The sequence below is a fragment of the Pipistrellus hanaki genome (genome assembly GCF_964339955.1).
Source record: "Pipistrellus hanaki genome assembly, chromosome: 2".
Taxonomy (NCBI): domain Eukaryota; kingdom Metazoa; phylum Chordata; class Mammalia; order Chiroptera; family Vespertilionidae; genus Pipistrellus; species Pipistrellus hanaki.
The window spans coordinates 161,013,077-161,035,163 of record NC_140504.1 but is presented as its reverse complement, the minus strand read 5'-3'; the positions used below and the strand labels follow the sequence as shown (position 1 = coordinate 161,035,163).

Here is a 22,087-nt window from a genome sequence, read left to right as displayed (position 1 = left end):
AACCACTCCTCCCTTGAGGAATGGTTAGTATGAAGGTTGGGGTGTTGAGGACATGGAGTGAGCAACTATAAGTGATCTTCCAGTGTGCTGTCTTGGGACATGGAGCAAATGTCTTGTCCCCTTCTAAATATATGAGGAGGTTAAGTAGTAGTATCCTTTCCTAATTGTATGATGACAGAGAAGGATAGGCTATTAGGAGAGAGTAGTATATGAAAGGAAGAGAGACCGTTGGATTGTCACTAATTCACACATTCAACAAGTATTAACTTAGCATCTCCTATGTGTCAGGCACAGTGCTAGGTATTGGAGGTACTGTGGTGAAGAACACAAGCAGACTTTCAGAATACTTAGGTTTTGGTTTCTATTTTTCTATTCTCTGTGTGCTTTTAGGCAAATTATTTCCTCAGGAAGATTATGAAATGAACTTCTATAATAACAGCATTGTTTATGTTCTCTCCTAGTTCAAACGTGCTTATGTCTGTTTAAGTCTCTGGGGAGTTTCATGAGAGATGACCCTTCACAGAGTTCCTGGCTTGAGAGTTCCTCTCCCCAGAGTTCTCCTCTGGTCTCTCCTTCAAACTTTAATGCTCCTCTGGTTTAAAATCAAAGCCATTTTCTTTTCATCTAGCTTCGCAGTTACTTGCCAAGAATAACTCTCAACAGGAATCCCCGTATTGACAGACTGAGTTGAGTACTCAGAACAGCTGGAGCATAGGATGCTAAGTGAGGAAGGACAAGTTCAGGTACCATAGTAGTGAGCAGGGGCAAGTCCGGGAAGAAACACATAAAACAGCAAAGTCATTTCTGCTTCAAAACAAGGGTAAGAGGTAGAATGTTTAACAAGGAGTATCATGATCAGATTTGCATTTGAGAATAATTATTAGCTCTGTAGTGAAGAGATCTGCCCAGGGGCTAATTCAATAAGCAGGAGGGACATAATGGTGGCCTTGTTTAAGGAAGTGAGAGACAGGATGAAGAAAGTGGAGGGATGCAAAAAATAAGGGGGTAGGGGATCAAATGTGCAAGACTTGGAGACTGGGTAAGTATAGGAAGGTAGAGGAAAGTCAGGGAAGAGTAGTGTCTGTGCCCTGCCAGCAGGCCAATACTGGTCCCTTAATCACGGTGAGGGGTGGAAACTGGAGAGCTGAAGTAAGATGGACCACTCTGCTCTTATATTATAATGCAAGATGCATGTCACCATCTGTTGAACTCTAGACCATGCCCCTGTAGGCTTTGAGTAAATGCATGTTGAGTGAATTAATTTTTGTAATGTGAAGATATAAAGTGAACTCTGGTATCAATGCCCACAAACTTCACGTTAGGTTTGACGGAACCAACGTTCTTAACCCTATGAAAAGGTCCCGAGAGATCACCTCAATGAAGGGGAAATATGAAAGTGGGATGGTGAACAAGTCTCAAAGGCATTCAAACTCAACATCCTGTTCAGTTCTGGAATCTCTCAGAGATTGACACGTTCCATATAAGCATGTGGTTCCGATTGACTTTAATGGGATTCCCCTGAAAACCACAGATTCTAAATTATCCCCTAATAGGTATAACACTTACAGGAGACATATTATTTTACCCTGAATATCCCTTGGATGCTGTTACACTGAATCCTGACAGTAGCAGAACTTGGAATAAGATCAACTTTTATGAGAATGCCACTACTACTTGTTATTGCATTCTGTAAACCAAAGGTTATGTGTAATAAGATTTTTTTTTTAAGAAGAGGAAAGAAATTTTATTCCATGATCAGAAATACTAAACACAATTTTCCTATAGTATTTGTTTTGTTTTTGTTTCATTCAAGGCAAGGCATTTCTGAGGAAGAAGGAATCATTTTTCCTAATCTGGAGATTAAACAATTTAGTAGTCATTTCACATTCAGCTCACAAAAAGGGGATTTGCATAGGAACTTGTTTCAGCAAGAAAATACATCTGAATGTGTTTCGTGGGAATCAACTCTATCCATGGCAGCTCCTTTTGGCCATCATCTTTTTTTGTTTCCATCTCTGCAGGTCACTGGATTGAAACTATCTCAGGACCTTGATGATCTTGCCATTCTCTACCTGGCCACAGTTCAAGCCATTGCTGTAAGACACTTTAATGCAATTTTTTTTATTTCTTTTAATGTTATTAAGGAAATATAAGGAAGGGAAAATAATTTATAGTATTTATTGAAAAAATCTGCATATAAGTGGGCCAGTGCAGTTCAAACTCATATTGTTCAAGGGTCAGCTGTATTTCTCTATAAATATAAAAACATACATTTTTTAATCATTTGTTTTTAAATTATAGTTGACATACAACATATTATTTTTAGATATATACCTCAGTGATTAGATATTATATAACTTACTAAGTGATCATTCTGACAAATATCATACCCATCTGATACCATACATAGCTATTACAATACTAGTAGCCCTGAGCATGAATCCATGCACCAGTAGCTCTCTGCAAGGTCTGGCTGCTCCCAGAGGCTCTCCACTGCCCAGAGGCCTTCCACGGCCAGGGTGGAACACTTGCCTTATCCCCGTGGCAATAAAGCAAGCATTCTGCTAGGCTGCTCACAAGATAGGCTGTTTTATGGGAAATCCAGTAGAAACTGATTGGGTGGGCCTGAAAGTTGGGTCAGGTGGATTCTCATGGAATCGCCAGGGCAGAGCCAAAGATATTAGCCAGGTTGATGGAGATTCAGATATGGTGTCCTTCTGCCAGCTATGTGATGGGAGGGCTCAAAAAAGGCACAATGACCTCTGCCAGCACTGGGAGAATGCCGCCCCCTCCCCCGGATGCTCTGATGCTGTACACTGCAGTTCCTCCCATGTGTCCCTGATGCCATTTAAGCTGATGTCTCAGCGCTGGAGCTCAGAGGGAGTGAGCCAGAGCCAGAGTTCCAGCTCTTTAAGAGGAACTGCTTGGGACTCCAGCAGCCTCTGTCTCACTCAGCCTCAATCCCCACTGGTTTTTACAGCCTGAAGTTATAGGGACTTCTCTTCCTGCCACTGGAACCCTGGGCTGTGGGGCTGGGACCTCTACAGCTGAGATATCCCTCCCGATTTTTATTCACCACAAGTGGGTATGGGTATGGGTCTGTTCCTCCTCTCCACCCCTCCTACCATTCTGGTTGTGGCTTCTTTATATTCTTAATTGCAGGACTTTCATTCAGCTAGATTTCATGTGGTTCTGAATGATGGTTGCCATGTAGTTTAGTTGTAATTTTGATGTGGTTATAAGAGTTTTAATGCTATTTTTTTTTCAGAGACTTATGGTATCAGTAAACTTTAAACCATATGTATTGCAAGATACATCATATGCTTTTGTGACAGAGATTTTTAATTAAAAGGGAGCTTGCCAGAAAGAGAAGGGTGTCTGTTCTGAAGGAAATCTTGATGAAGGTCTTCACTTGCTTTATTAATAACTTCAAGTAGCTGAAAGCTGAAAGGTGTTAAAGTCTTTGACCATCAAACTTTTCATTTATCTAATTTATCTTCTAAGTTGAATTGAATAGAAGCAAGCAAGTAGCTGCCATGTATGCTTGCATTAAGAAAAACAGGGATTAGGAATGTCCAAATTTATAAAACACATGATATTATTCACTTTGCAAAAAAAATCAATTATAGAGTTTCTTTAAATAGTAAACTTTCTTAGAAGACTAAAGTGTTTGGTTTTAGATATTAGCTACTTACTGTATGTGAAAGTTTCAGATGTCAGGAATGGAGAAAGAAAATAATTTAAATCTAAAGTGTTATATGCTCTTAAACTAAAGGTCAATAAAAAATGAAAAAAAATTACAAAAGCTCAAACATGATTGTCTAAGGAATCTTATTCTCTAGAGGGGACTTTGGGTGGACTACAAAAGGCTTCTAACCCCTAAAATCACGCACAAAAGATTGTATGCGTACAGGTAAGGAAGTGCATGTTGAGGTAGTGACTCAGGGCTTTCACGGTCTCAGAGCTGGTATGAACCCCCAAATAACAGGTATTCCAGTGAACTTAGCCACTCTGGATAAAAAAAAATGGGCACCAAAAGAAAGGAAAAATCAGTTCATTAAGTTCAGATTCAAAATTCCTTTTCAGAAACATGCCTATTTAAATCACGTGTTTGTTTTTGTTGTTGTTGTTTGGGTTTTTTTGGTTGTTAACGCTCTGTGGATATACTTCTATGCTATTCAATTATTTCTCCATACCTCTTTCATAAGCTCATTGCTTCAAACTATATGCATTTTCCCCACATGTCCGTATCACCTGCAAAGGTGCTTTCCTTATGTGCAGATGTGTCCAGGCACCATGCTCCTATAATAGGACAATAGAACTTCCCACCCACTAACAGGACATGTGGTCTTTCATGTAACTACGTAGGGGTATGGAATCAACCAGCTTGATTAAACAGTCCTTTTTGTTTATAGACAAGTTTGAATTTATTTTTCTAAAACCACTGTCTTATTGATTTAATAGCTTGGCAAGTTCAGTGAAATCAGTCAGCCTGCTTTATTCATGGGGACATGGTCAAAAACAGACAATTCTCACATCCATCAAAATGGAAGCATGACTAGTAAGATGAAAATGGAGAACAGCAGCATACATCATTAGTAAAAACAATGATTTAGTGATCTGTTTTATAGTAATGATGATAATGATAATAAATAATATAGTTTGGGGGTATGGTGTTCCGGGCACTGTGCTAAATATTTTACAGACATTATCTGGCAACCTTGTGAGATATGTATGATAATCCCTATTCCACAGATTAGAAACCTAAGCCTCAATGAAGTTAATCAGTCAATTTCATATAACTAGTAAAGGGCAGAGCTGAGATTTCTAAAATAAAGCTAAATAGGTGATGTATTGAGAAACTTTTATTTTCTGATTCCTCACTGTTACTGTATGGAAAGTCTTATAATGACTTGCTGAACTGAATAACCTTGGAAAAGCAGAGCTGCATTCTTGTTAAGAGGTGGACATGAAGAACAAGGCCACTGAGGGTGCACACCACAGGATCCTAACAACTATTACCTCTCATTGACACCCACTCTCAGTTCCAGGCACCGAACAGAGTGCCTTACCCCTCTGTGGCTTAAGACAGTAACCTGTTCATCAGCGAGATTGTCCTCATTTTACACACCAAGGGAAATCCACTTGCCAAGTCCAAACTGCTAGTGTATGGCAGGGTCAGAATTTGAACCTCTGTCCGTCTCACTGCCACATGTTATCCCTTTATATGTCACTATGCCGCATTTGCTTTTGATCTACTTGTAAAAGCTGCCTGGATAAAACAAGCTCTCAGGCATTCCCAAGAACAGTTCTGACTTGGCACATCCTAGAAAACATTGTTAGTTTGTCCAGGATTGTCTTATATGGGTCCCCTGTCTGCTAAATTCTGCAGCAGAAGTCTAAGAATGTATGAACAAGGATAAACTTAATGCAGATGGTGTGTGTGGCAGAGAGGTGGGGGTGGGGTGGCAGAGCCACTACATTTTTCCTAATACCACACACTGGGAAAGTCAATCTTGTATGCAATAGGCCGTACATGTATTAAAAGCTATTATATTTATTTTGTCTATTGACTTAATGACCTTTATACTACCACGAAGGGGGAAAGGGGTGCGGTGGGGGGGGGGGGGCGATTTAAGACAGAGATTTCTCCGTAGGACTTTGTAATGGAGTCTGTTGAACTGTGAGGAGTTCAGTCTGTTTTGCAAAAGTATCTGTGTGTGCTGATCTTTTAGGCAAAAATGTGCATTTTAATCAAGCAGTCTGATAACAGATATTTTCAAATAATGTTAAACTTGAAAATGAACATCGCTCTCATTGGCTTTGAATAAGGCCCCGGCACCTATTTTGATAGGTTATAGTTAGGTTAATTGCTCTCTAAAGTAATATCTGTGATTGGTATTTTGAATGGAATTGAAGACACATTGTAAAGAAGTTAACTTGGGACCCTGTGAAATCCTCTTCCAAGTAAAATTCTCTCTGGATCACACTTCACTGAAAAACCTGTCAAACACCCAGCTTTTCCATAGCCTGTCCATCCATAGTTTTCTTTTCAGAGTAGACCCTTCAAAAGTACTATTTGCATTTGAAGTCTCACAATTTGCATTTGGTTCTGTACATTCCCAGTGGAATGGCCTAATTTTAATTTAAATCTCTGTGAAAACAGTTTTTCCAGAAAGGTGAGCACAGAATTATGGTAGCACAAAGCCCTTTGGCGAGCATCTGAGGCGGTGGAGTGCTTCAGAGTGGAGGCTGGGACAGGGAAAGGGGAGGCCCTGTAACTAACGCTAGTGAGTGGGAAATTTCGGCCAACAATGCCTCACAAGGGAAAGACAGGCTGTCACAGCCCCTCTGGAGGGAGTGCCTCTTGTACTGATCCTTTCTTTCCATTTCCCAGGCACTGGGCTTTGTGTTACTCTCAACTCAGGCCCTCTGATCACATGAGCCCAAGTCCCGGGTTTAGAAATATCAATTTTGCATGTCATTTCCATGCACATTGAGAGGCAGTTTCTCCCACCTATACAGTTTCTATTGCCTTAAGCAAATTTATAACTCCTGAACGAGAATAGCAATATGTGGTGTTCGAATTTGTCAATGATTAGAGATGACATTTAAGCGCATAGCAGAGAGCTGATCATGAGAACAATTCTCATGTCTAAACACTCCCCATGCATCCAACACTGACACTCTTTTAGGCACCCTGTCTATAGCAGCAACCTTACAGTGCAGGGCTTACTGTATTTCATGAAGGTGAAGACTGAAATTTAATTTTTTTTTCATGTTAATTCTGAAAATCCATAGAATTTTTAGGTGAACCTCATGTGATATTATTTCCATTTTAAAAATGATAATTGAGTCTTAGAAAGGCTAGGTAGAGGTTTGATTCAAGAAATAGGCAAAATGCCTTAATCCTTTACATTCAAAAGCCATGATCTTACCTATTACAGATCAGGCCCCTAGAGCAGATGAGGGTTACCTGTACTCCATGGACACCAGATGATCCATGGTGGACATATGGGCACCTGTAGACCTCTGCAAATTATTTATAATACAGTTTCGTATATGACTTTTTTTCTGGGAGGTCAGTAGGTTCTATTACATTCTCAAGAGGGTTCAAGACTGCCAAAAAGCTTAAGAACATCTGGGGGTAATCAACCATAATCAATAAGCAGCATCTGGCCTTATGTGGTACAACATGTTTTAAATTTTTTTTTAAACCCACTACAGCTGTGGATTATCTTCAGCGGCCCTAGTTTCACCTTATCAGATTCACTAATAGCTTCTACAAACCCCATAGACCTTGGGCTGGAATGGCTGTTCTTTTGCTCCTGAACTGTCTCTTCCTCATCATTTATTCCACAGCAATCAGGATTCCATGGACCCCAGATCACTCTTTAGTCACCTCCTCTCCCAGAGGCACCTGTAGCCCAGGCTTTGCTTGCCCTACATTCCACCCCCTGGGGGGTCATGGGAGCATTCAAACCACTTCTCAAACCTTATTTCTTTACTTTGGCTAAGCTTCTATGGCATGCCCTCAAGCTAAATTATATCCCCTCTAAGTACTTGGGTACCAACTTGCCAGTGACACTGAACTTCCATTTGTGATACTGGCTCATGTATTCTCTGCAGCTCAAACCTGACAACTTTTTGGTGGCTGAACCACCTGTGGTCTCTCAGATCCTTGACCTCCTCCTCTCCCTTGACCTGCTCATCTGTGTGCTTCAGCATCTCACTCCCATGTCCACACCTAGGACTTTGTCATCTCCCAAAATTGCTCATCCTCTAAACTTTTTAAGGGCTATATCTCTACCAAAAAACCTCTTCTGGCCGCCTGAGACCACATCGCACTTAATCTTTTTTGTTTTTAATTCTTATCCCAAACGAATTAGGACTTGGGAACTTCTAGTTTTTGAACTTTCAAATAAATTATGCTTTTCAGCCATTTGAATGTCCTCACTAGCACTAACGAATAGTATATTGAGATTCACCATGATGATCCTAGAGTGGTATCCTCCTCCCAAGCATCTATATTTTCTTACTGAGTTTCATAGATTTAGCAATACAAAGATGAGGATAACACATTTTATGAAGCCACTCAAGGGCTGAAATAAAGATACATCAGAAATGACCTGATCCAGCCAGAGCCTGTGATTTTTATATCATCCCAGGTTGTCATGCACTGCTGGAGAATGGATTCTGGCTCTGGAAGCCTTGTTATGGGAACCACTACCTGGTTTCATATGATAACAAAGGTCATTTTGCCCTTTGTCAGCCCAATGCCTGAGTCCCTCCTTCTCTGTGCATTTAGAACCCTTTCTGTGTTTCTGCTACTCCATTTGTTGGTGTCCTTTTTCAAGGAACAGGTGTATTAGTTCTTATTTAAGGAAAAAAATACAGACGCAGGGACCACTGACTATTGTTTTCAGAACACTGTTGCTAATCACTCCATTCCTAGTTCCTAATAGAAGACCTGGGCCACCACAGACTAATCAAAAATTGGTTTCTTGAATGAACTGTATTAATATCTATTAACTGTGTTAAGGTTGTCACTTGTTTTGATCAATATCATGCAGCAACTGATAGAAGCAAATGTTGTAGTCATTAGGAGGATTCCCAGGTGTGAACCGTGTGATTAGAGACACCCTTATCTCTTGGGGGTCTCACTGTCAGAGGTAGAGACAGGCGTAAAGCTCTCAGGGGTGTGTCCAGCACTGGGTGAACACTTCATAAATGTTCTTTTGCTCTCACCCTGATGCTTCCTTCTGTTTTCCCTTGAAGTTTGGGACCCGCTTCATTATAGAGGCCATGGAGGCAGCGGGGCACTCGATCAGCACTCTTTTCCTGTGTGGAGGCCTGAGCAAGAATCCCCTTTTTGTGCAAATGCACGCAGACATTACTGGTAAGTCTGAGGAGGAGGACGGAGGGTCATCTTAGCCTTGGCAGCAAATGGTCATGGCCACGATCTAGACAAGGTTGAGAAGAGGAGCATAAGGTGGTATGCCAAATTATTTCAACTATTTACTATGCTAAAGTGTTTGTTTTTTAAAAATAACTCTGGAATCTTTGTCGTGACGATGGGGAAAGCAACTTCTTTGGGAATCCAACTATGGGATGATGGTAGGAAATGAGGTAAGAGAGGTCCACAGGGTGAGGTCCTAATTCAGATATTTACTCAATAGTACTGCATACCTCTTCTGACATAGACATTGTGGAGAATATTGAAGATACAGAGCTGAATAAATTATAATAGCTGCCCCCAGGGAATTCAAGATGTGTCGAGGAAGGCAGGTAGCATACAGACATGTTAGATTTAGTGTAGCCAGAGCTCCGAGTGAGGAAAGCACGGGGCATAATGGAATCAAAAGGGCTCCTCTCCCTGGTGTGGAACAACCGTGATGGTGCAGGGCAAGCCATCTGGAGGAGTTGATGAGGAAATGCAGATCCCAGCTGCTATGAGGACTGTGGGTCTGGCGGTAGATGGAAATTTTGAGCCCTAAAATTCTGAGGCCTTCATCAGAATCAGGGATCATGACACAGATGGGAAGGATCCAGAATGGTGGACTGACCACTCTGTGATCTGAGCAGACAAAGCAGAGTAGGATCTGTAGGGCAGACCCATGGCTCCAAGGAAGGGGCCTCTCTGACAGGAGGCTTGCTGGTGTCCCAGAGGTTGGCTTGGACTGCCATCCCTCTGGACCTGATGCCCTTTCCCCTCTTGCTCCTTCCTCTGCTAGTGTCTCCTGGGACTGCCACTCACCTCCCAGGACCCATCCCAGGGTGGCCAGTCCTCGGGGCAGCAAAGTAGGGGAGGACTGGACCCTGCTCTATCACCAGTCTGATATGAGTCCACCCTACACTTCCCACCATTTACCATGATCTTTGGCTTTCTAGATTCCTTACTTCTCTGACCCCTGATTCCTTACTTATCAGAGGGTCAGGTTCTCTGCTCCAGACTCTGTCACATCATAGGTCCCTTCCTCCTCTAGGCCATGTAGATTCTGGCAGATGAGAGCTTTCCGAGATGTGATGGGCGTAATTGACCCCTACATATCATGAGATCAAACAAAAGTCGTTTATCTCCATTTTATAGATAAGTAGACTGAGGCATAAGCCAGAGGACAACATAAAAAAGTGCACAGTCCAAGGGCAAATATACCAGGATATTTAGTACAAAAATTACTCCCATTAACCAAGCTCCCATTGTCTGTGAGTGGGAATCACTCCATATACATCTAGTCATCACATACCACCAAAAGGTAGACATTGATGCCCCATTTTACAGACAGGGAAACGGAGGCTCATGGAGGTAAATTACATTAACTGTCCAAACTGAAGCACACAATAAGGAGCAGGAACAGATTAAAACCCAGGTATGTCCAGGCCCAGATTTCTGAATTCTCCTGCCCAATTTGTAACCATTTGATGATGGTGGCTCCTTTCCTGAAGAGCCCAAAGCCTATGGAAATAAACCATTCTCACGCAGAAAGAGGAAGAACGTAAAAAGTCACCTACATTTCCTTGTCATTTTCCCCAGGAGGGATACCATCACTGCATTTTAAAAAATATATATTTTTTATTGATTTCAGAGAGGAAGGGAGAGGGAGAGAGAAATAGAAACATCAATGATGAGAGAGAATCGTTGATTGGCTGCCTCCTACACCCCTCCTACTGTGGATTGAGCCCACAACCTGGGGCATATGCCCTGACCTGGAATAGAACCATGAACTCCTAATTCACAGGTTGAAGCTCAACCACTGAACCACGCTGGCTGGGCTAACCATCACTACATTTTATCTAAACCTCAGCCAGTTTCATTTAGATTAGAGTCCGACTTAAAAGTTGATCTGTGAGTGGCTTTCCAATTGTCAGCTTTCTAATAGCCCCCAAAACTCCCATTCCCTGGAGGAAGTGGGAACCCGGTAACCCAAGGCAGGGCCATGTGACCAGCGCCCAACCTCTGTAAAAATGGATCCTCATCCAGGCCTGACGCCCTTGAGCTGACTCAGAAGCAGGGGTTGTCTAGGCTCCACAGAAATTTCTGCTTTGGAAACCATTCCTCGGGCTGTTGAATGAAAAGGCTGTTAATCGTTATTTGGATTCCAATTGAAACTGGACCCTTTGTCCCTGACTGTGGACCAGTTACAGTTCCAGACAAAGGGACCTTTTCTCTGGCCTGGAATTCCTCTGCCTTGGGAAGCCTGTGAGTGACAAGTGATGGCAAAGTGCATCTGCCTTCAAATGCTGGGGGTTCTGCTAAACTCATTAATGCATCAGATAAAATAGTTCACATTCCAGGCGAGGCTGCCTCCTTCCTCTCCTTCACCCAGCACTGGGGGGAAAAAGAGCACGAAGCATTCATCTCTGTAAAAGGCACACACAGACTAAATAAATAAAATAATCACGACAAAAGGCACATGCAGAGCAGTGGGTGCAGAGGTAGAGGTCTAGGTGCCTTTAAACCTTGTCATTGCTCCCATTTTTCCTGCAAAGAAAGATCTGACACTATAAACCTGGTACATGACTCTCAGGAATGCAGGTGGAAAACACAACGGACTCTGGAAGATATTTTGGAGAAAGTGTGGAGCAGGCTGTGGGGTGGGATCAGCTCGGTGACTCCGGGCAAGTCACCTTACAAGTTCCTCGAGCCTCAGTTCCCTCTGTGAAAGATAGAAATAATGTGATATCCTTCCTATCGAGTGTCCTAAGGAATGAATACTCACAAGTTTGTGAGCACTAAGCTCGGTGCCTGACTCAAAGCAGGTGTTCAATAAATGTTACTTCACTTCTTTCCTTAGTCCATACCGCGGGGAAGGAGGTGTTATTTGAGAAGGTTTCGTGCGTGGCACGTAAATCTTTGCCCTGTGGGCTTGGCCAGCCTGGGAACGTCCTCGACCTGAGGGGAGGAATATGGTCCTGCCCTGGGTATTTGGTTCACCATGGTTTCAAGAAATACGTGGTGTGTCCTCAGTAATTGTAGGTTCCCCCACTGACTTGGGACTAAATGTTCCTCCTTCTAGATTTTGTTTTTCAGTACTGGCAATTTTGGTAGGAGTTCCCTCTTTCTGCCTTATTTATGATTGTAATCATCTGTTCATTTATTTCCTCCGAAGCCTCTTCTGAGCGTGCCCAGGAACAAGCAGTGAGCGGGGCCTGGCGGTGCCAACAGGGTCTTTACAAGCAGGGAAAGTGCCCTCAGTCTCCCTCCAATGTCCGAGGAGTCCAGTGGGACCCAGAGGACATCGGTGTCCCTATGAGTCAGGTCCAGGCAGGGAACAGATGGCACTTCAACTGGACTTACTGGAGAAAAGTCAACCAGGATCTGTTTCCAGAGGTGTGGGCAAGGTGTGGGGAAACTCTGACCACCAGGCAATTCCCTGGGGCCACTCACAGTCTTACCACCCGTAGGCTTACAGGGCCCAGCGTAGGAAGGTAACCAGCATAAGATAAAGGGGCTCCACAGCTGGACCTTAGTCGAGGATGCGGCCAGAGGTCAAGCAGGCCCTGGATGTGGTGCACAGAGGTCAGTATTCCAGGGCTCAGGAAAGATAGGGTCAGGGGAGAGGGAAGAGATGGGATTGACCTGAGGGGCAAATGGAAGCAGTGAGTTGGTTCCAACTCAGTGTAACAGGTGTAGAGAGACTGCAGATATAAGGTCCATTTTAAGAATCATAACAACTAATGCTAATTCAGTGCTTTCTATAAACCAAGCTCTGTTGTGTTGTGTGTGTGTGTGTGTTTTTTTTTAACATATTTTATTCATTTTCTACAGAGAGAGAGAGAGAGAGAGGGATAGAGAGCTAGAAACATCGATGAGAAAGAAACATCAATCAGCTGCCTCTTGCACACCCCCTACTGGGGATGTGCCCGCAACCAAGGTACATGCCCTTGACCAGAATCGAACTTGGGACCTTTCAGTTCACAGGCTGACGCTCTATCCACTGAACCAAACCGGTTTTGGCCAAGCTCTGTTTTAAGTGCCTTACTTACCATAGCATTTTTATTCTTTATAGCAGATTACCTGTGCGATAGGTGGCATTTTAACCCCATTTTTGTAGGTGAGAAAACTGAGGCACAGAGACGTTAGCTAACTTGCCTAGGACCACACAGCTAAGTCAGCAAGGAAACCAGAATTCAAACCCTGGGCTGCAACTGGAGAGCTGATGGGGGACTCACCAGGTTTACTCTGGTTTCCAGTGCCCAATAGGAGGGGGCCTGCAAGTAGCTCCCCCCTGAGTAGGACCTGTGAGGCTGAAACAGGGTAGAGGGTTTTGGGAGGTGAGTGACATCTGGAGCAGCTGCCTCCTAAAAAGCCCCAGTGCATGGGGTGGCAGTCACACTCTGTCTGCCTGATCCCAGATCCTGCAAAGGCATTCAGTGCTCTATCCTGGCTTGGCCAGCGCAGCACTCCATGCTCCTGGATCTGTCCTTGCCCGCTAGAGGTCCCTTCCACACTGGGCTAGTTTCCAGCCCAGGAGAAGTGCATGCAGAAGGGCTTCACTCACCATGGATGTTCATTCTAACAGCAGCGGCCACCATCCTCAGGGGCCAATCATAGGCCAGAAAATGTGCTAAGCACCCCATGTGCCCTTTCTCATGAATCCTCCCAGCAAACCTGTGTGGACCATCTTCTCATCATCCTCATTTTACACCTGGAGAACCCGAGGCCCAAAGACTATAAATGACAGGAATGCTGAGGGACACGGGGCTGGGTGCACCAGGTCTGAGCTTTTCCCGGAGACCCCACCACCTGATGCTTGCGGCAAAGTCTCAAGTCTGGCCCTGTGGGATAGGGCCTGTATCCCTGAGCACTCAGGGATGTATGTGGGGATTCTGTTCCCTGCCCTTTTTGTCTGTGATGGGTGACAGCTGCCCCAGTCCTAGAGCAGGAGGCTGAGTTAGGAGACGGTGAGAATGCAAAGGAGGTTGGGTCTGGGGAGTCTTCCCAGAAAAGTCCCGTCTTTAGAAAAAATAGGTCTGATATCTTGAGTAGAAAAAGATTTTACAGTCTTTCCACAGAGCTTACCTCTGTGGAGTTTGCTGCCATCTCCTGATTAGCAAATACATTTGTATTTATATTTCATAGACGTTTTATTTATTAGACACACACACACGTATAAAACCCTAAGAATTCTAAGTGATTTGTATTAAACCCACTGTGAACCCTCAACCTCTGGGAACTGGCATGTGGGGTTCACCCCTCCCCTGCCGGGAAGCCCCCCTCCCCCCCCCCCACTCCTTCAAAGGCATGCTTAGTCCTGATCTCCACCCTGGTGCCTCCACTTCCCTTCCTAGTTTGTTCTTCCATAATTTAAGTGCTCAACGTGAACTAGATACTGGTTTCAAATCCAAGGACAAAACAAAGTCTCTGCCCTCATGGGGCTTCTGTTCTAGCAGGGGAAACCGACCATAATAAAGAACAGAGGACAGGAAATAGAGAAGGGGGTAAGGAGCGCTGTGAGTAAGTTGTCATCTCAGATCTGAAAGCCACCTTGGGAAGGAGGTATTTGCGCCTAGACTTGAGGTGAGAGCCCACCAGCGGTTGAGCATCAACCTATGAATCAGCAGTCTGGGTTCCATTTCAGGTCAGGGCACCTGTTCGGGTTGTGAGCTCCATCCCCAGTGTGGGGTGTGCAGGAGGCAGCAAAAAATGACTTTCTCTAATCATTGTTGTTTCTCTCTCTCTCTCCCCCTCTTCCTTCCTCTCTGCAATCAATAAATATACATTAAAAAAAAAAAGACAGAGTGAGAAAGAGTTGCTGTGCAAACCTCCAGAAGGAAGTGGCCCAGACAGAGGAACACAGAATTAGGAAGGAACAAGGAGGTGGGGCAGTGTGGCCGAGGGGAGAGGTGAGGAAGGTCAGGGTGGGCACCAGGCCTGGAGGGCCTTGTCAGTCATTGTACTCAGACTCAGAGAAGTCGGAAGCCACCACAGAGATTAATCACCCCCTCTCTTACTACTTCCCTTTTCTTAGTGCATCTCAGTTACAGAATTAACCCTCTTTATCTCTTTCTCATCCATCTCCCCTTGGAGCCCTGAATAGCAGGACAGAGTCCAATTCATCTCTGTATTCCCTGGGCCCAGCAAAGCACTTAATAAGCATCTGTCCATTGAATTGAAATGGAACCAAATGGTAGGCAGCAGCTAACAGAAGCCCAGGAAACCTGGGCAAAAAGGTCTCATGAGTTGACCTATATGGTGTTGGCTCCCCTGGGGCTCTTGGCTACAGCACCAGCAGGCAGAGGCAATGAAATCATTTAGAGCCAGGGAATCCCAAGGGACAAGGGGGGAGTGGGGGGTGGCGGGGGTGGGGGGGGTGGGCAGCACGCAGGGAGCCTCTTGCTACCTTCACATCAGGTGTCTTTGCTGCTGGGGCTGCCTGCCGGCTCCCCAAGGTGCCTAGGCCCTGCTCCCTAACGAGGTGTGGTCTTGTCCTGTGCAGGCATGCCTGTGGTCCTGTCCCAGGAGGTGGAGTCTGTTCTTGTGGGCGCTGCTATTCTGGGTGCCTGTGCCTCGGGGGATTTCACTTCTGTGCAGGTATGTGAGGAGCCAGGGGTGGGCCGAGGCAACTCCCCTGTCTGTCACAGTCCTTCCTCTTGACAGCAGCTCACAGCTTGCAAAACACGCGCAGGATATAATTAAGGAATGATAGGTTCCAGCCAGGGAAAGCACAAACACTTCTAGCCTCAGACGTATTTATTGCCGTTTTTATTTGACTTGGCCTCTGTTCATGTTGGTCATTCTGTTTTTCTTGTTGATTTTTTTCTCCTTTAAAATAGCTCTTAAATTATTTTTTAAATTTTCCTTTGACCACTTTCTTTTAGCACATGGAACAGGTAAGGTTCAATGCTCCCATTTTTCGTGTAAATTTTGATTATTTCATCTCTACCCAACCCTGTACAAATACCTTTGAGGCCTCCATCAACAAGAGACACAAATGAAAATGTCAGTAAAAAAGGAATTAAAAGGCAAAATAAGGAACAAAAATATAGGAAGAAGGAAATTGGTGGCAGTGATTGAGCACACAATTTGACTCAGAGCTTCCTTGCAGCCAAGACGAAAAGAACACATGATAAGTTGCATAACTCTTATTTTCAAAAAGGGGAAACATACCAGATTTTTGAGGAGACAGAGCTGTTTCCTACCATTGAATTGCAAAAGACATTTCACACGTGCGTGGAGTTTTATGGCGAGACTTTGAAAGAGAATATAATAGTATTAACAGCAGATTTACAAAAAGGCTGGGAATCAGCCCGGGTATATGCAGAGAGCACAGGCTCTGAAGTCAGACTGCCTGGGCTCAAACACTGGTCACACTGCCTGCTGACTCTGATCTGACCCTTCTGCTCTCCGCCCCATTTGTTTGTCTGTAATAATAATCAATAGCACACCCTTTGCTGGAATCGGGAATGCACATCTAGTCCCATAACTGGTTACTCTATTATCCCCATTTTATAGTTGAGGGACATGAGGCATAAAGAAATAAAGCCCAAGTTGAAACAGCTAGTAAATGCCCAAACCAGGAAGCCTGGCTCCCAAGTCTCAGCTGAGAATTCTGGAAATATTTGTTCATCAGAGAGCTTACAGGACTTGCCCAGGTCTCAAGGTCAGGACGAGAAGCCAGGTTTTTCACCAGGAGCCCAGTAATTTACTGTGACCCTCTTGTGTACCAGGAACTATGCCAGGGGCTTTTCATATAATCTTCCTGATATAACAACATATGTGGACAACAGAGACCCAGAGAGATGGCAGCACTTTATGGTTCACTGTTAGAAACAGACAGATGCAAAGTCTGACTTCAATATCTGTGCTCTTTGTACCACGTTTGGGGAAGTGTGCTGCGCGACATACTGCCCAAGCTTCTCAAGTGGGTGCCTGGGGAACAGCCCTTCCAAGGCACAGAATCCATTCTAGAATGCTTGTGGACTTAACTGCAATATTTAGACTAAGATGGTCAAGTTGAACCTTCAACTTCTCCTGGATTTTCTGGTACTCAGAAACATTAGAGGTACTTATTTATTGTTGAAATGTCGAGGACTTGTCAATTATTATTTTAACTAGAGGCCCAATGCACGAAATTTGTGCAAGGGGCTCAGCCCCCCACAGTCATGGAGGCTGTCTCTGCCTTGGCCCCATTGCTGCGGCTTTGTCTGGAAGGTCATCCAGTCTAATTAGCATATTATGATTTTATTAGTATAGATGTAATCAACTTATAAAGATGTTCTCATAACTAAATGCCTTGCCCTTCCTGGTACAAATTATAATCATTAAAACAGTGGAGATGCTTGCTAAGGCCCTGCATAGGTTACCTCATACTATGGACCAAATGTTTGTGTCCTCTCAAAATTCATTTACCAAACCCCTAACCCTCAGTGTGATGCTATTTGGAGGTGAGTCTTTAGGAGGTAATTAGGGATGATATTGTGTGGGGGAGGGGCTTAGGATAGGATTAGTGCCCCTAGGAGAAGAGATACCAATGAGCTGTATATGTACACTTGCACCTCCCCCCCCCCCACACACGCGCACACACACACACACACACACACACACACCCTGCTGTCCCCGGCCTCCTTTCTCTCCTGGCGATACTGGGAAAGAGCCCATGTGAGGGCACAGTGAAAAGGTGGCCCTCTGCAAGCCAGGAACATGGTTTCAGCAGAACCTGGTCGTGCTGGCAGTTAGATCTTGAGCTTCCTGCCTCTAGAACTATGAGAAAATAAGTTTCTGCAATTTAAACACTCCATCTGTGGTGTTTTGTCATGGCAGCCCAAATGGACTAAGACATCTCATTTAATTTTGACAGCCTCCCTTCCTGCAGGATGGATGTTTTATCCTTGTTGATGTATGAGGAAGCCAAGGCTCAGAGAGGTTCTAAATCATTTGGCTATAGCTCATACGAGACAGCAGAATTGAAACCAAGGTTTCTCTGGATCGATAGCCTATCCTAATTTTTATCCTGTTTCTACGTTGTTTGATTTTTTCTCTTTAAAAATATTTTTTTTGGCTTCCAAGTTGTTTAAAGGTGTATTTGCTGAAAAGAATTGTCATTGGTCACAAATCAGGAAATAGCCTGCAGCCCAAACAAGAAGGGGCTGCACCATCCACCACTTCATACCATGACTTGGTGTCTTAGTCAAATTGAATTTTCCAGCTCCCAGAGGATTCTACTGACATTTTTTTTACATGAGGTTCCTCATTCATCTCCTGGCATAGGCTCTAAGATATGGTCTATGGAATATTAGCATTGGCAACTCAAATAGCAGCTGTGAGGCACACAACATCTTAAGAACAAGCTCAGGTCTCCAGTGCAGCCCAAGGACATAGGTGCCTCTTCTGAGACACTGCCATCTAGTAAAGGTATCCCTAAAGTGAGACCTGATGTCTTGTCAGTCATCCCATGCCCTAGAGAATTGTGTGGTATTTGCCTCTGTGTTTGCCTGTTGTGTAGCCTCGATGTCACCTGGACTCTCCAAGTGCTTCATTTATTTGTTTGTTTTATCTCCTTTTCAAAAAATATTGAAATATCAAGTGCCACTCCTGTGAGACTCTTACTATGCAGAATTTTTGAAAGCTCTCATGACCTCGAGAGCCCTGGCTGTAATTATCAACATCGTTCTAATGACTGTGATTGGGACTGCTTTGCAAATGTGAATGCATGTAGCCTTGGCTTCATTCACTCTTCAGAAAGGATGTGCCACTCTGGCCAACCTGGCTGCCCCAGGCCTGGGGACCAGCTCAGGATTCTGGCAAGTTGAGGTAAACAGAGTTGCTTCTTCCCTGGCATTCCTAGTTTTCAACCTAAACTTCAATATATATTTTTTTCTTTGAAGTTCAAAGATCCTAGTATGGTCTTCAGGGTGTCTGCCCCTTCTCCCTTTAATAAAACTGAGTAATTCCTACCAGCAACCTAATGATTCCAGCAGGCCAGATGTTTTGTCTTCTCTCTGGTGGTTGGATGGATGACTTTGTTTCTTAAGCAGGTGTGTAGAATTAAATAGAAAAAGCCAGTTATCTCCTCTACATTGAAGGAAAGACTAGGAAGAGTCCACAGGACCCAAGCTGTGAACCTAGGGAAGTGCCTCCGTGCCTGGGGAAACCAGGGTTTCCCAATTTCCTGGGCATGTGAATTGGTGACTCCAGCTTACGTTGGTGATACCAATGATTAGAAGGACTTTACAGTTGTGGGTTTTACTTATAGCTCTTGCAAATGTCTGCATATTTCAATTCGTGGAAAGTTTTTTCAGATGCAGGGAGAGGGACAATGGATGAAATTTTTTGGTGGGAAAGATCGGTCAATTATGAGGCCCATTGCTATTCCACATTTTGAAACCTACTGACAATTCCAAGTGTCCACCTTGTGTTCTTTTGTCCATTCATACCTCAGTATCTCTTTTCCTGAACTTTCTTCCTTTAGACATCTAAGCCATCCTACTATTTCCTTTTCAAATTAGCATCTCATGAAAGATATTGACATAAACATCCATTCTCACTAAAGAACAGTGATGAATAGCATTTTAAAGAATTATTCCTCTCCTTTTAGTAGTATTAAAACTGTGTCTTTAGTAGACTGTGTGATGAGAATCATGTCAGGGTTGTCTTTGTATCTACAATTTAATCAGTAAAATGGAGTCAAACCACAGAGATGCCACTTCCAGTTGAAAGTTCAGCCTTTGAATAGGTAGGAGGGGGCAAGGGAAAGAGGCTCCCTCCTTTTATTGGTAGGCGTATGGAATCCACACAGTCTTGACCTCAATGACATTTCATTTGATCACTCCCTCATCCCTAGAAAGTCACACACCACTCCCTTAGCTGTCTGCTCTCCAAAGTGTTCTCTGATTCTGAACAACCTGGAAACCAGATGCTTACAATTAGATGTCAGGAGTGTCCCATATACTTCTGTGGGCCCCGGGCCCTAGAAAATTAACAGACTGACAAAAATAAGTGTATGAAATGTCAATGTGTTTATATTTTTAAGCACAGACCATAGAGAAGTTCTAAGACATACAAAGGATGCATAAAACAAGATGCCTTGAGAGAAAACTCAATCCAATGGCCAAGAGGCACGCACTCAAAGTGGCCCTTCCACACTGCTTCCTTCAAGCCCCTGCAGATGTCATGCACTTTCTCTCATTTCTTATCTTCAGAGACATGTGTGTTTTTTTCCTTCAAAATTATACAAAGCAAGCTGTAATTCTAACAATGCTATTTATCCCTGACACCCACTCTTACCACCACCACCACCCTCAAAAAAGCATAGGAGAAAACATCTGAAGCAAAAAAAAAGACAGTGACAAAAAATCAGGATGAATTTAGCAATCAACTTAAGACAGGTACCAGTGTAAAGAAAATAAGCCCCAGGAATCAACCAATTCATCAAACCGTTCTTCTCCCACAGTGTGAGGGTCCCCGCCTCATAACCATTGACTCCATGTGCTCCCACCATCAGCTCTCCCTGTCACGTCCCCCACAGACTCCCGTGTCTTGCAGAGCAATCCACATAAGTGGGGTAGAGAGCCGTGATTACTCACACTTTCTGTAATGTGCACCCACAAGATAAACCATCCACACTGACTGCTGTGGTACAATATATTCTCAAGGTCAGTCTTTGCAGACATCCTTATTGCTTAGCTGAAGCCTCTCCTATACTTTTCCATGAAGTTCACTTCACTTAAAGACAGTTCTATTCATCACCTGCTAAGTGCTTCTTCGTATACATGTCCAATCTTCTTTATTTTGTGAGTCAGCTTTCTGTGGTTTTTAGTTCTCTTTGGCTATCTGTCACCAAAAATAACAGTTTTACATTTGCAAAGTAAAGCTGATTATCATGACTGGTTTCTGGAGGTTTGGAAAGACTGATATATCATAAATGTTCAGGAATAGGAAGCCATCCCATTTCTTGGCACATCTTATATAATAAAGAGGTAATATGCAAATTGACCATCACCACCCTTGCATAAGATGGTCTCCCCATGTGACACAAAATGGCCGCAACAAGATGGCCGGCAGGGGAGGGCAGACAGTTGTGGGCAATCAGGCCAGTAGCGGAGGGCAGTTGGGGGCAACCAGGACTGCAGGGGAGGGCAGTTAGGGGCGAACAAGCCTACAGTGGAGGGCAGTTTGGGGGAACCAGGCCAGCAGGGCAAAGCATTTAGGGGCTACTGGGCTTGTAGGAGCCAGCAGTTGGGGGGACTGGGCTACAGGAGAGGACAGTTGGGGGCAACAGGGCTGGCAGGGCAGGCTGGCAGGGGAGGGCAGTTTGGGAGGACCAGGCCTACAGGGGAAGGCAGTTGGGGGCAACCAGGCCAGCAGGGTAGGGCAGTTGGGGGCAATCGGGCTGGCAGAGGAGCAGTGAGGTGTCAATGAGGCTGGCAGGGGAGTGATTAGGGGTGATCAGGCTGGCAGGTGAGCAGTTGGGAGCCAGCAGTCCTGACTTGTGAGAAGGATGTTTGACTCCCATTTTAGGCAGGGATCAGGCCAAAACTGGCAGTTGGACATCCCAAAAGGTGTTACAGATTGGAGAGGGTTCAGGCTGGGCTGAGGAACATCCCCATTGCCCCCTCTCCCTCCATGCACAAATTTTTTGCACCGGGTCTCTAGTTTTATTATAATTTGTTTTGGTTTTTTTTTGTGTGTGTTTTTTGTTGTTGTTGGTTTTTTGTTTGTTTGTTTTTGTTTTTGTTTTGTGTGTATGTGTTTCTGTGGAATATAACTAATAATTAATGTTCATTGCGGGGGGGGGGGGGGGGGGGGGGGAGAGAAAATCTAGCCCTGCCTGGGTAGCTCAGTTGGTTAGAGCAGTGGTCTGCAAACTCATTAGTCAACAGAGCCAAATATCAACAGTACAACTATTGAAATTTCTTTGAGAGCCGAAAACTGACTTCTGTGCATTGGCCAAGAAGTTTCAATCACAATATAGGTGTGTGCCCATATGTGGTATTTTGTGAAAGAGCCATATTCAAGGGGCCAAAGAACCCTATGTGGCTCTCGAGCAGCAGTTTGCAGACCACTGGGTTAGAGCATTCTCCCAATAGGCCAAAGGTTGTAAGTTTGATTCCTGGTCAGGGCACATATAAGAATAAACCAATGAGT

General features: G+C 44.1%; 1 protein-coding gene across 12 annotated transcripts in view; it reads left to right on the top strand.

Moving 5' to 3' along the window:
- FGGY (FGGY carbohydrate kinase domain containing) overlaps window positions 1-22,087 on the top strand; it is a 395,380-nt gene that overhangs the window by 299,450 nt on the left and 73,843 nt on the right. For 8 of the 12 annotated variants that reach the window (XM_084872970.1, XM_084872968.1, XM_084872964.1 and 5 more), the window contains 3 exons: window positions 2,022-2,096; window positions 8,779-8,899; window positions 15,441-15,535. In XM_084872970.1, the coding sequence (XP_084729096.1) occupies window positions 2,022-2,096; window positions 8,779-8,899; window positions 15,441-15,535 (291 nt within the window). The remainder of the gene's footprint in view (window positions 1-2,021; window positions 2,097-8,778; window positions 8,900-15,440; window positions 15,536-22,087) is intronic. The other 4 variants (XM_084872965.1, XM_084872966.1, XM_084872974.1 and 1 more) reach the window with 2 other exon arrangements.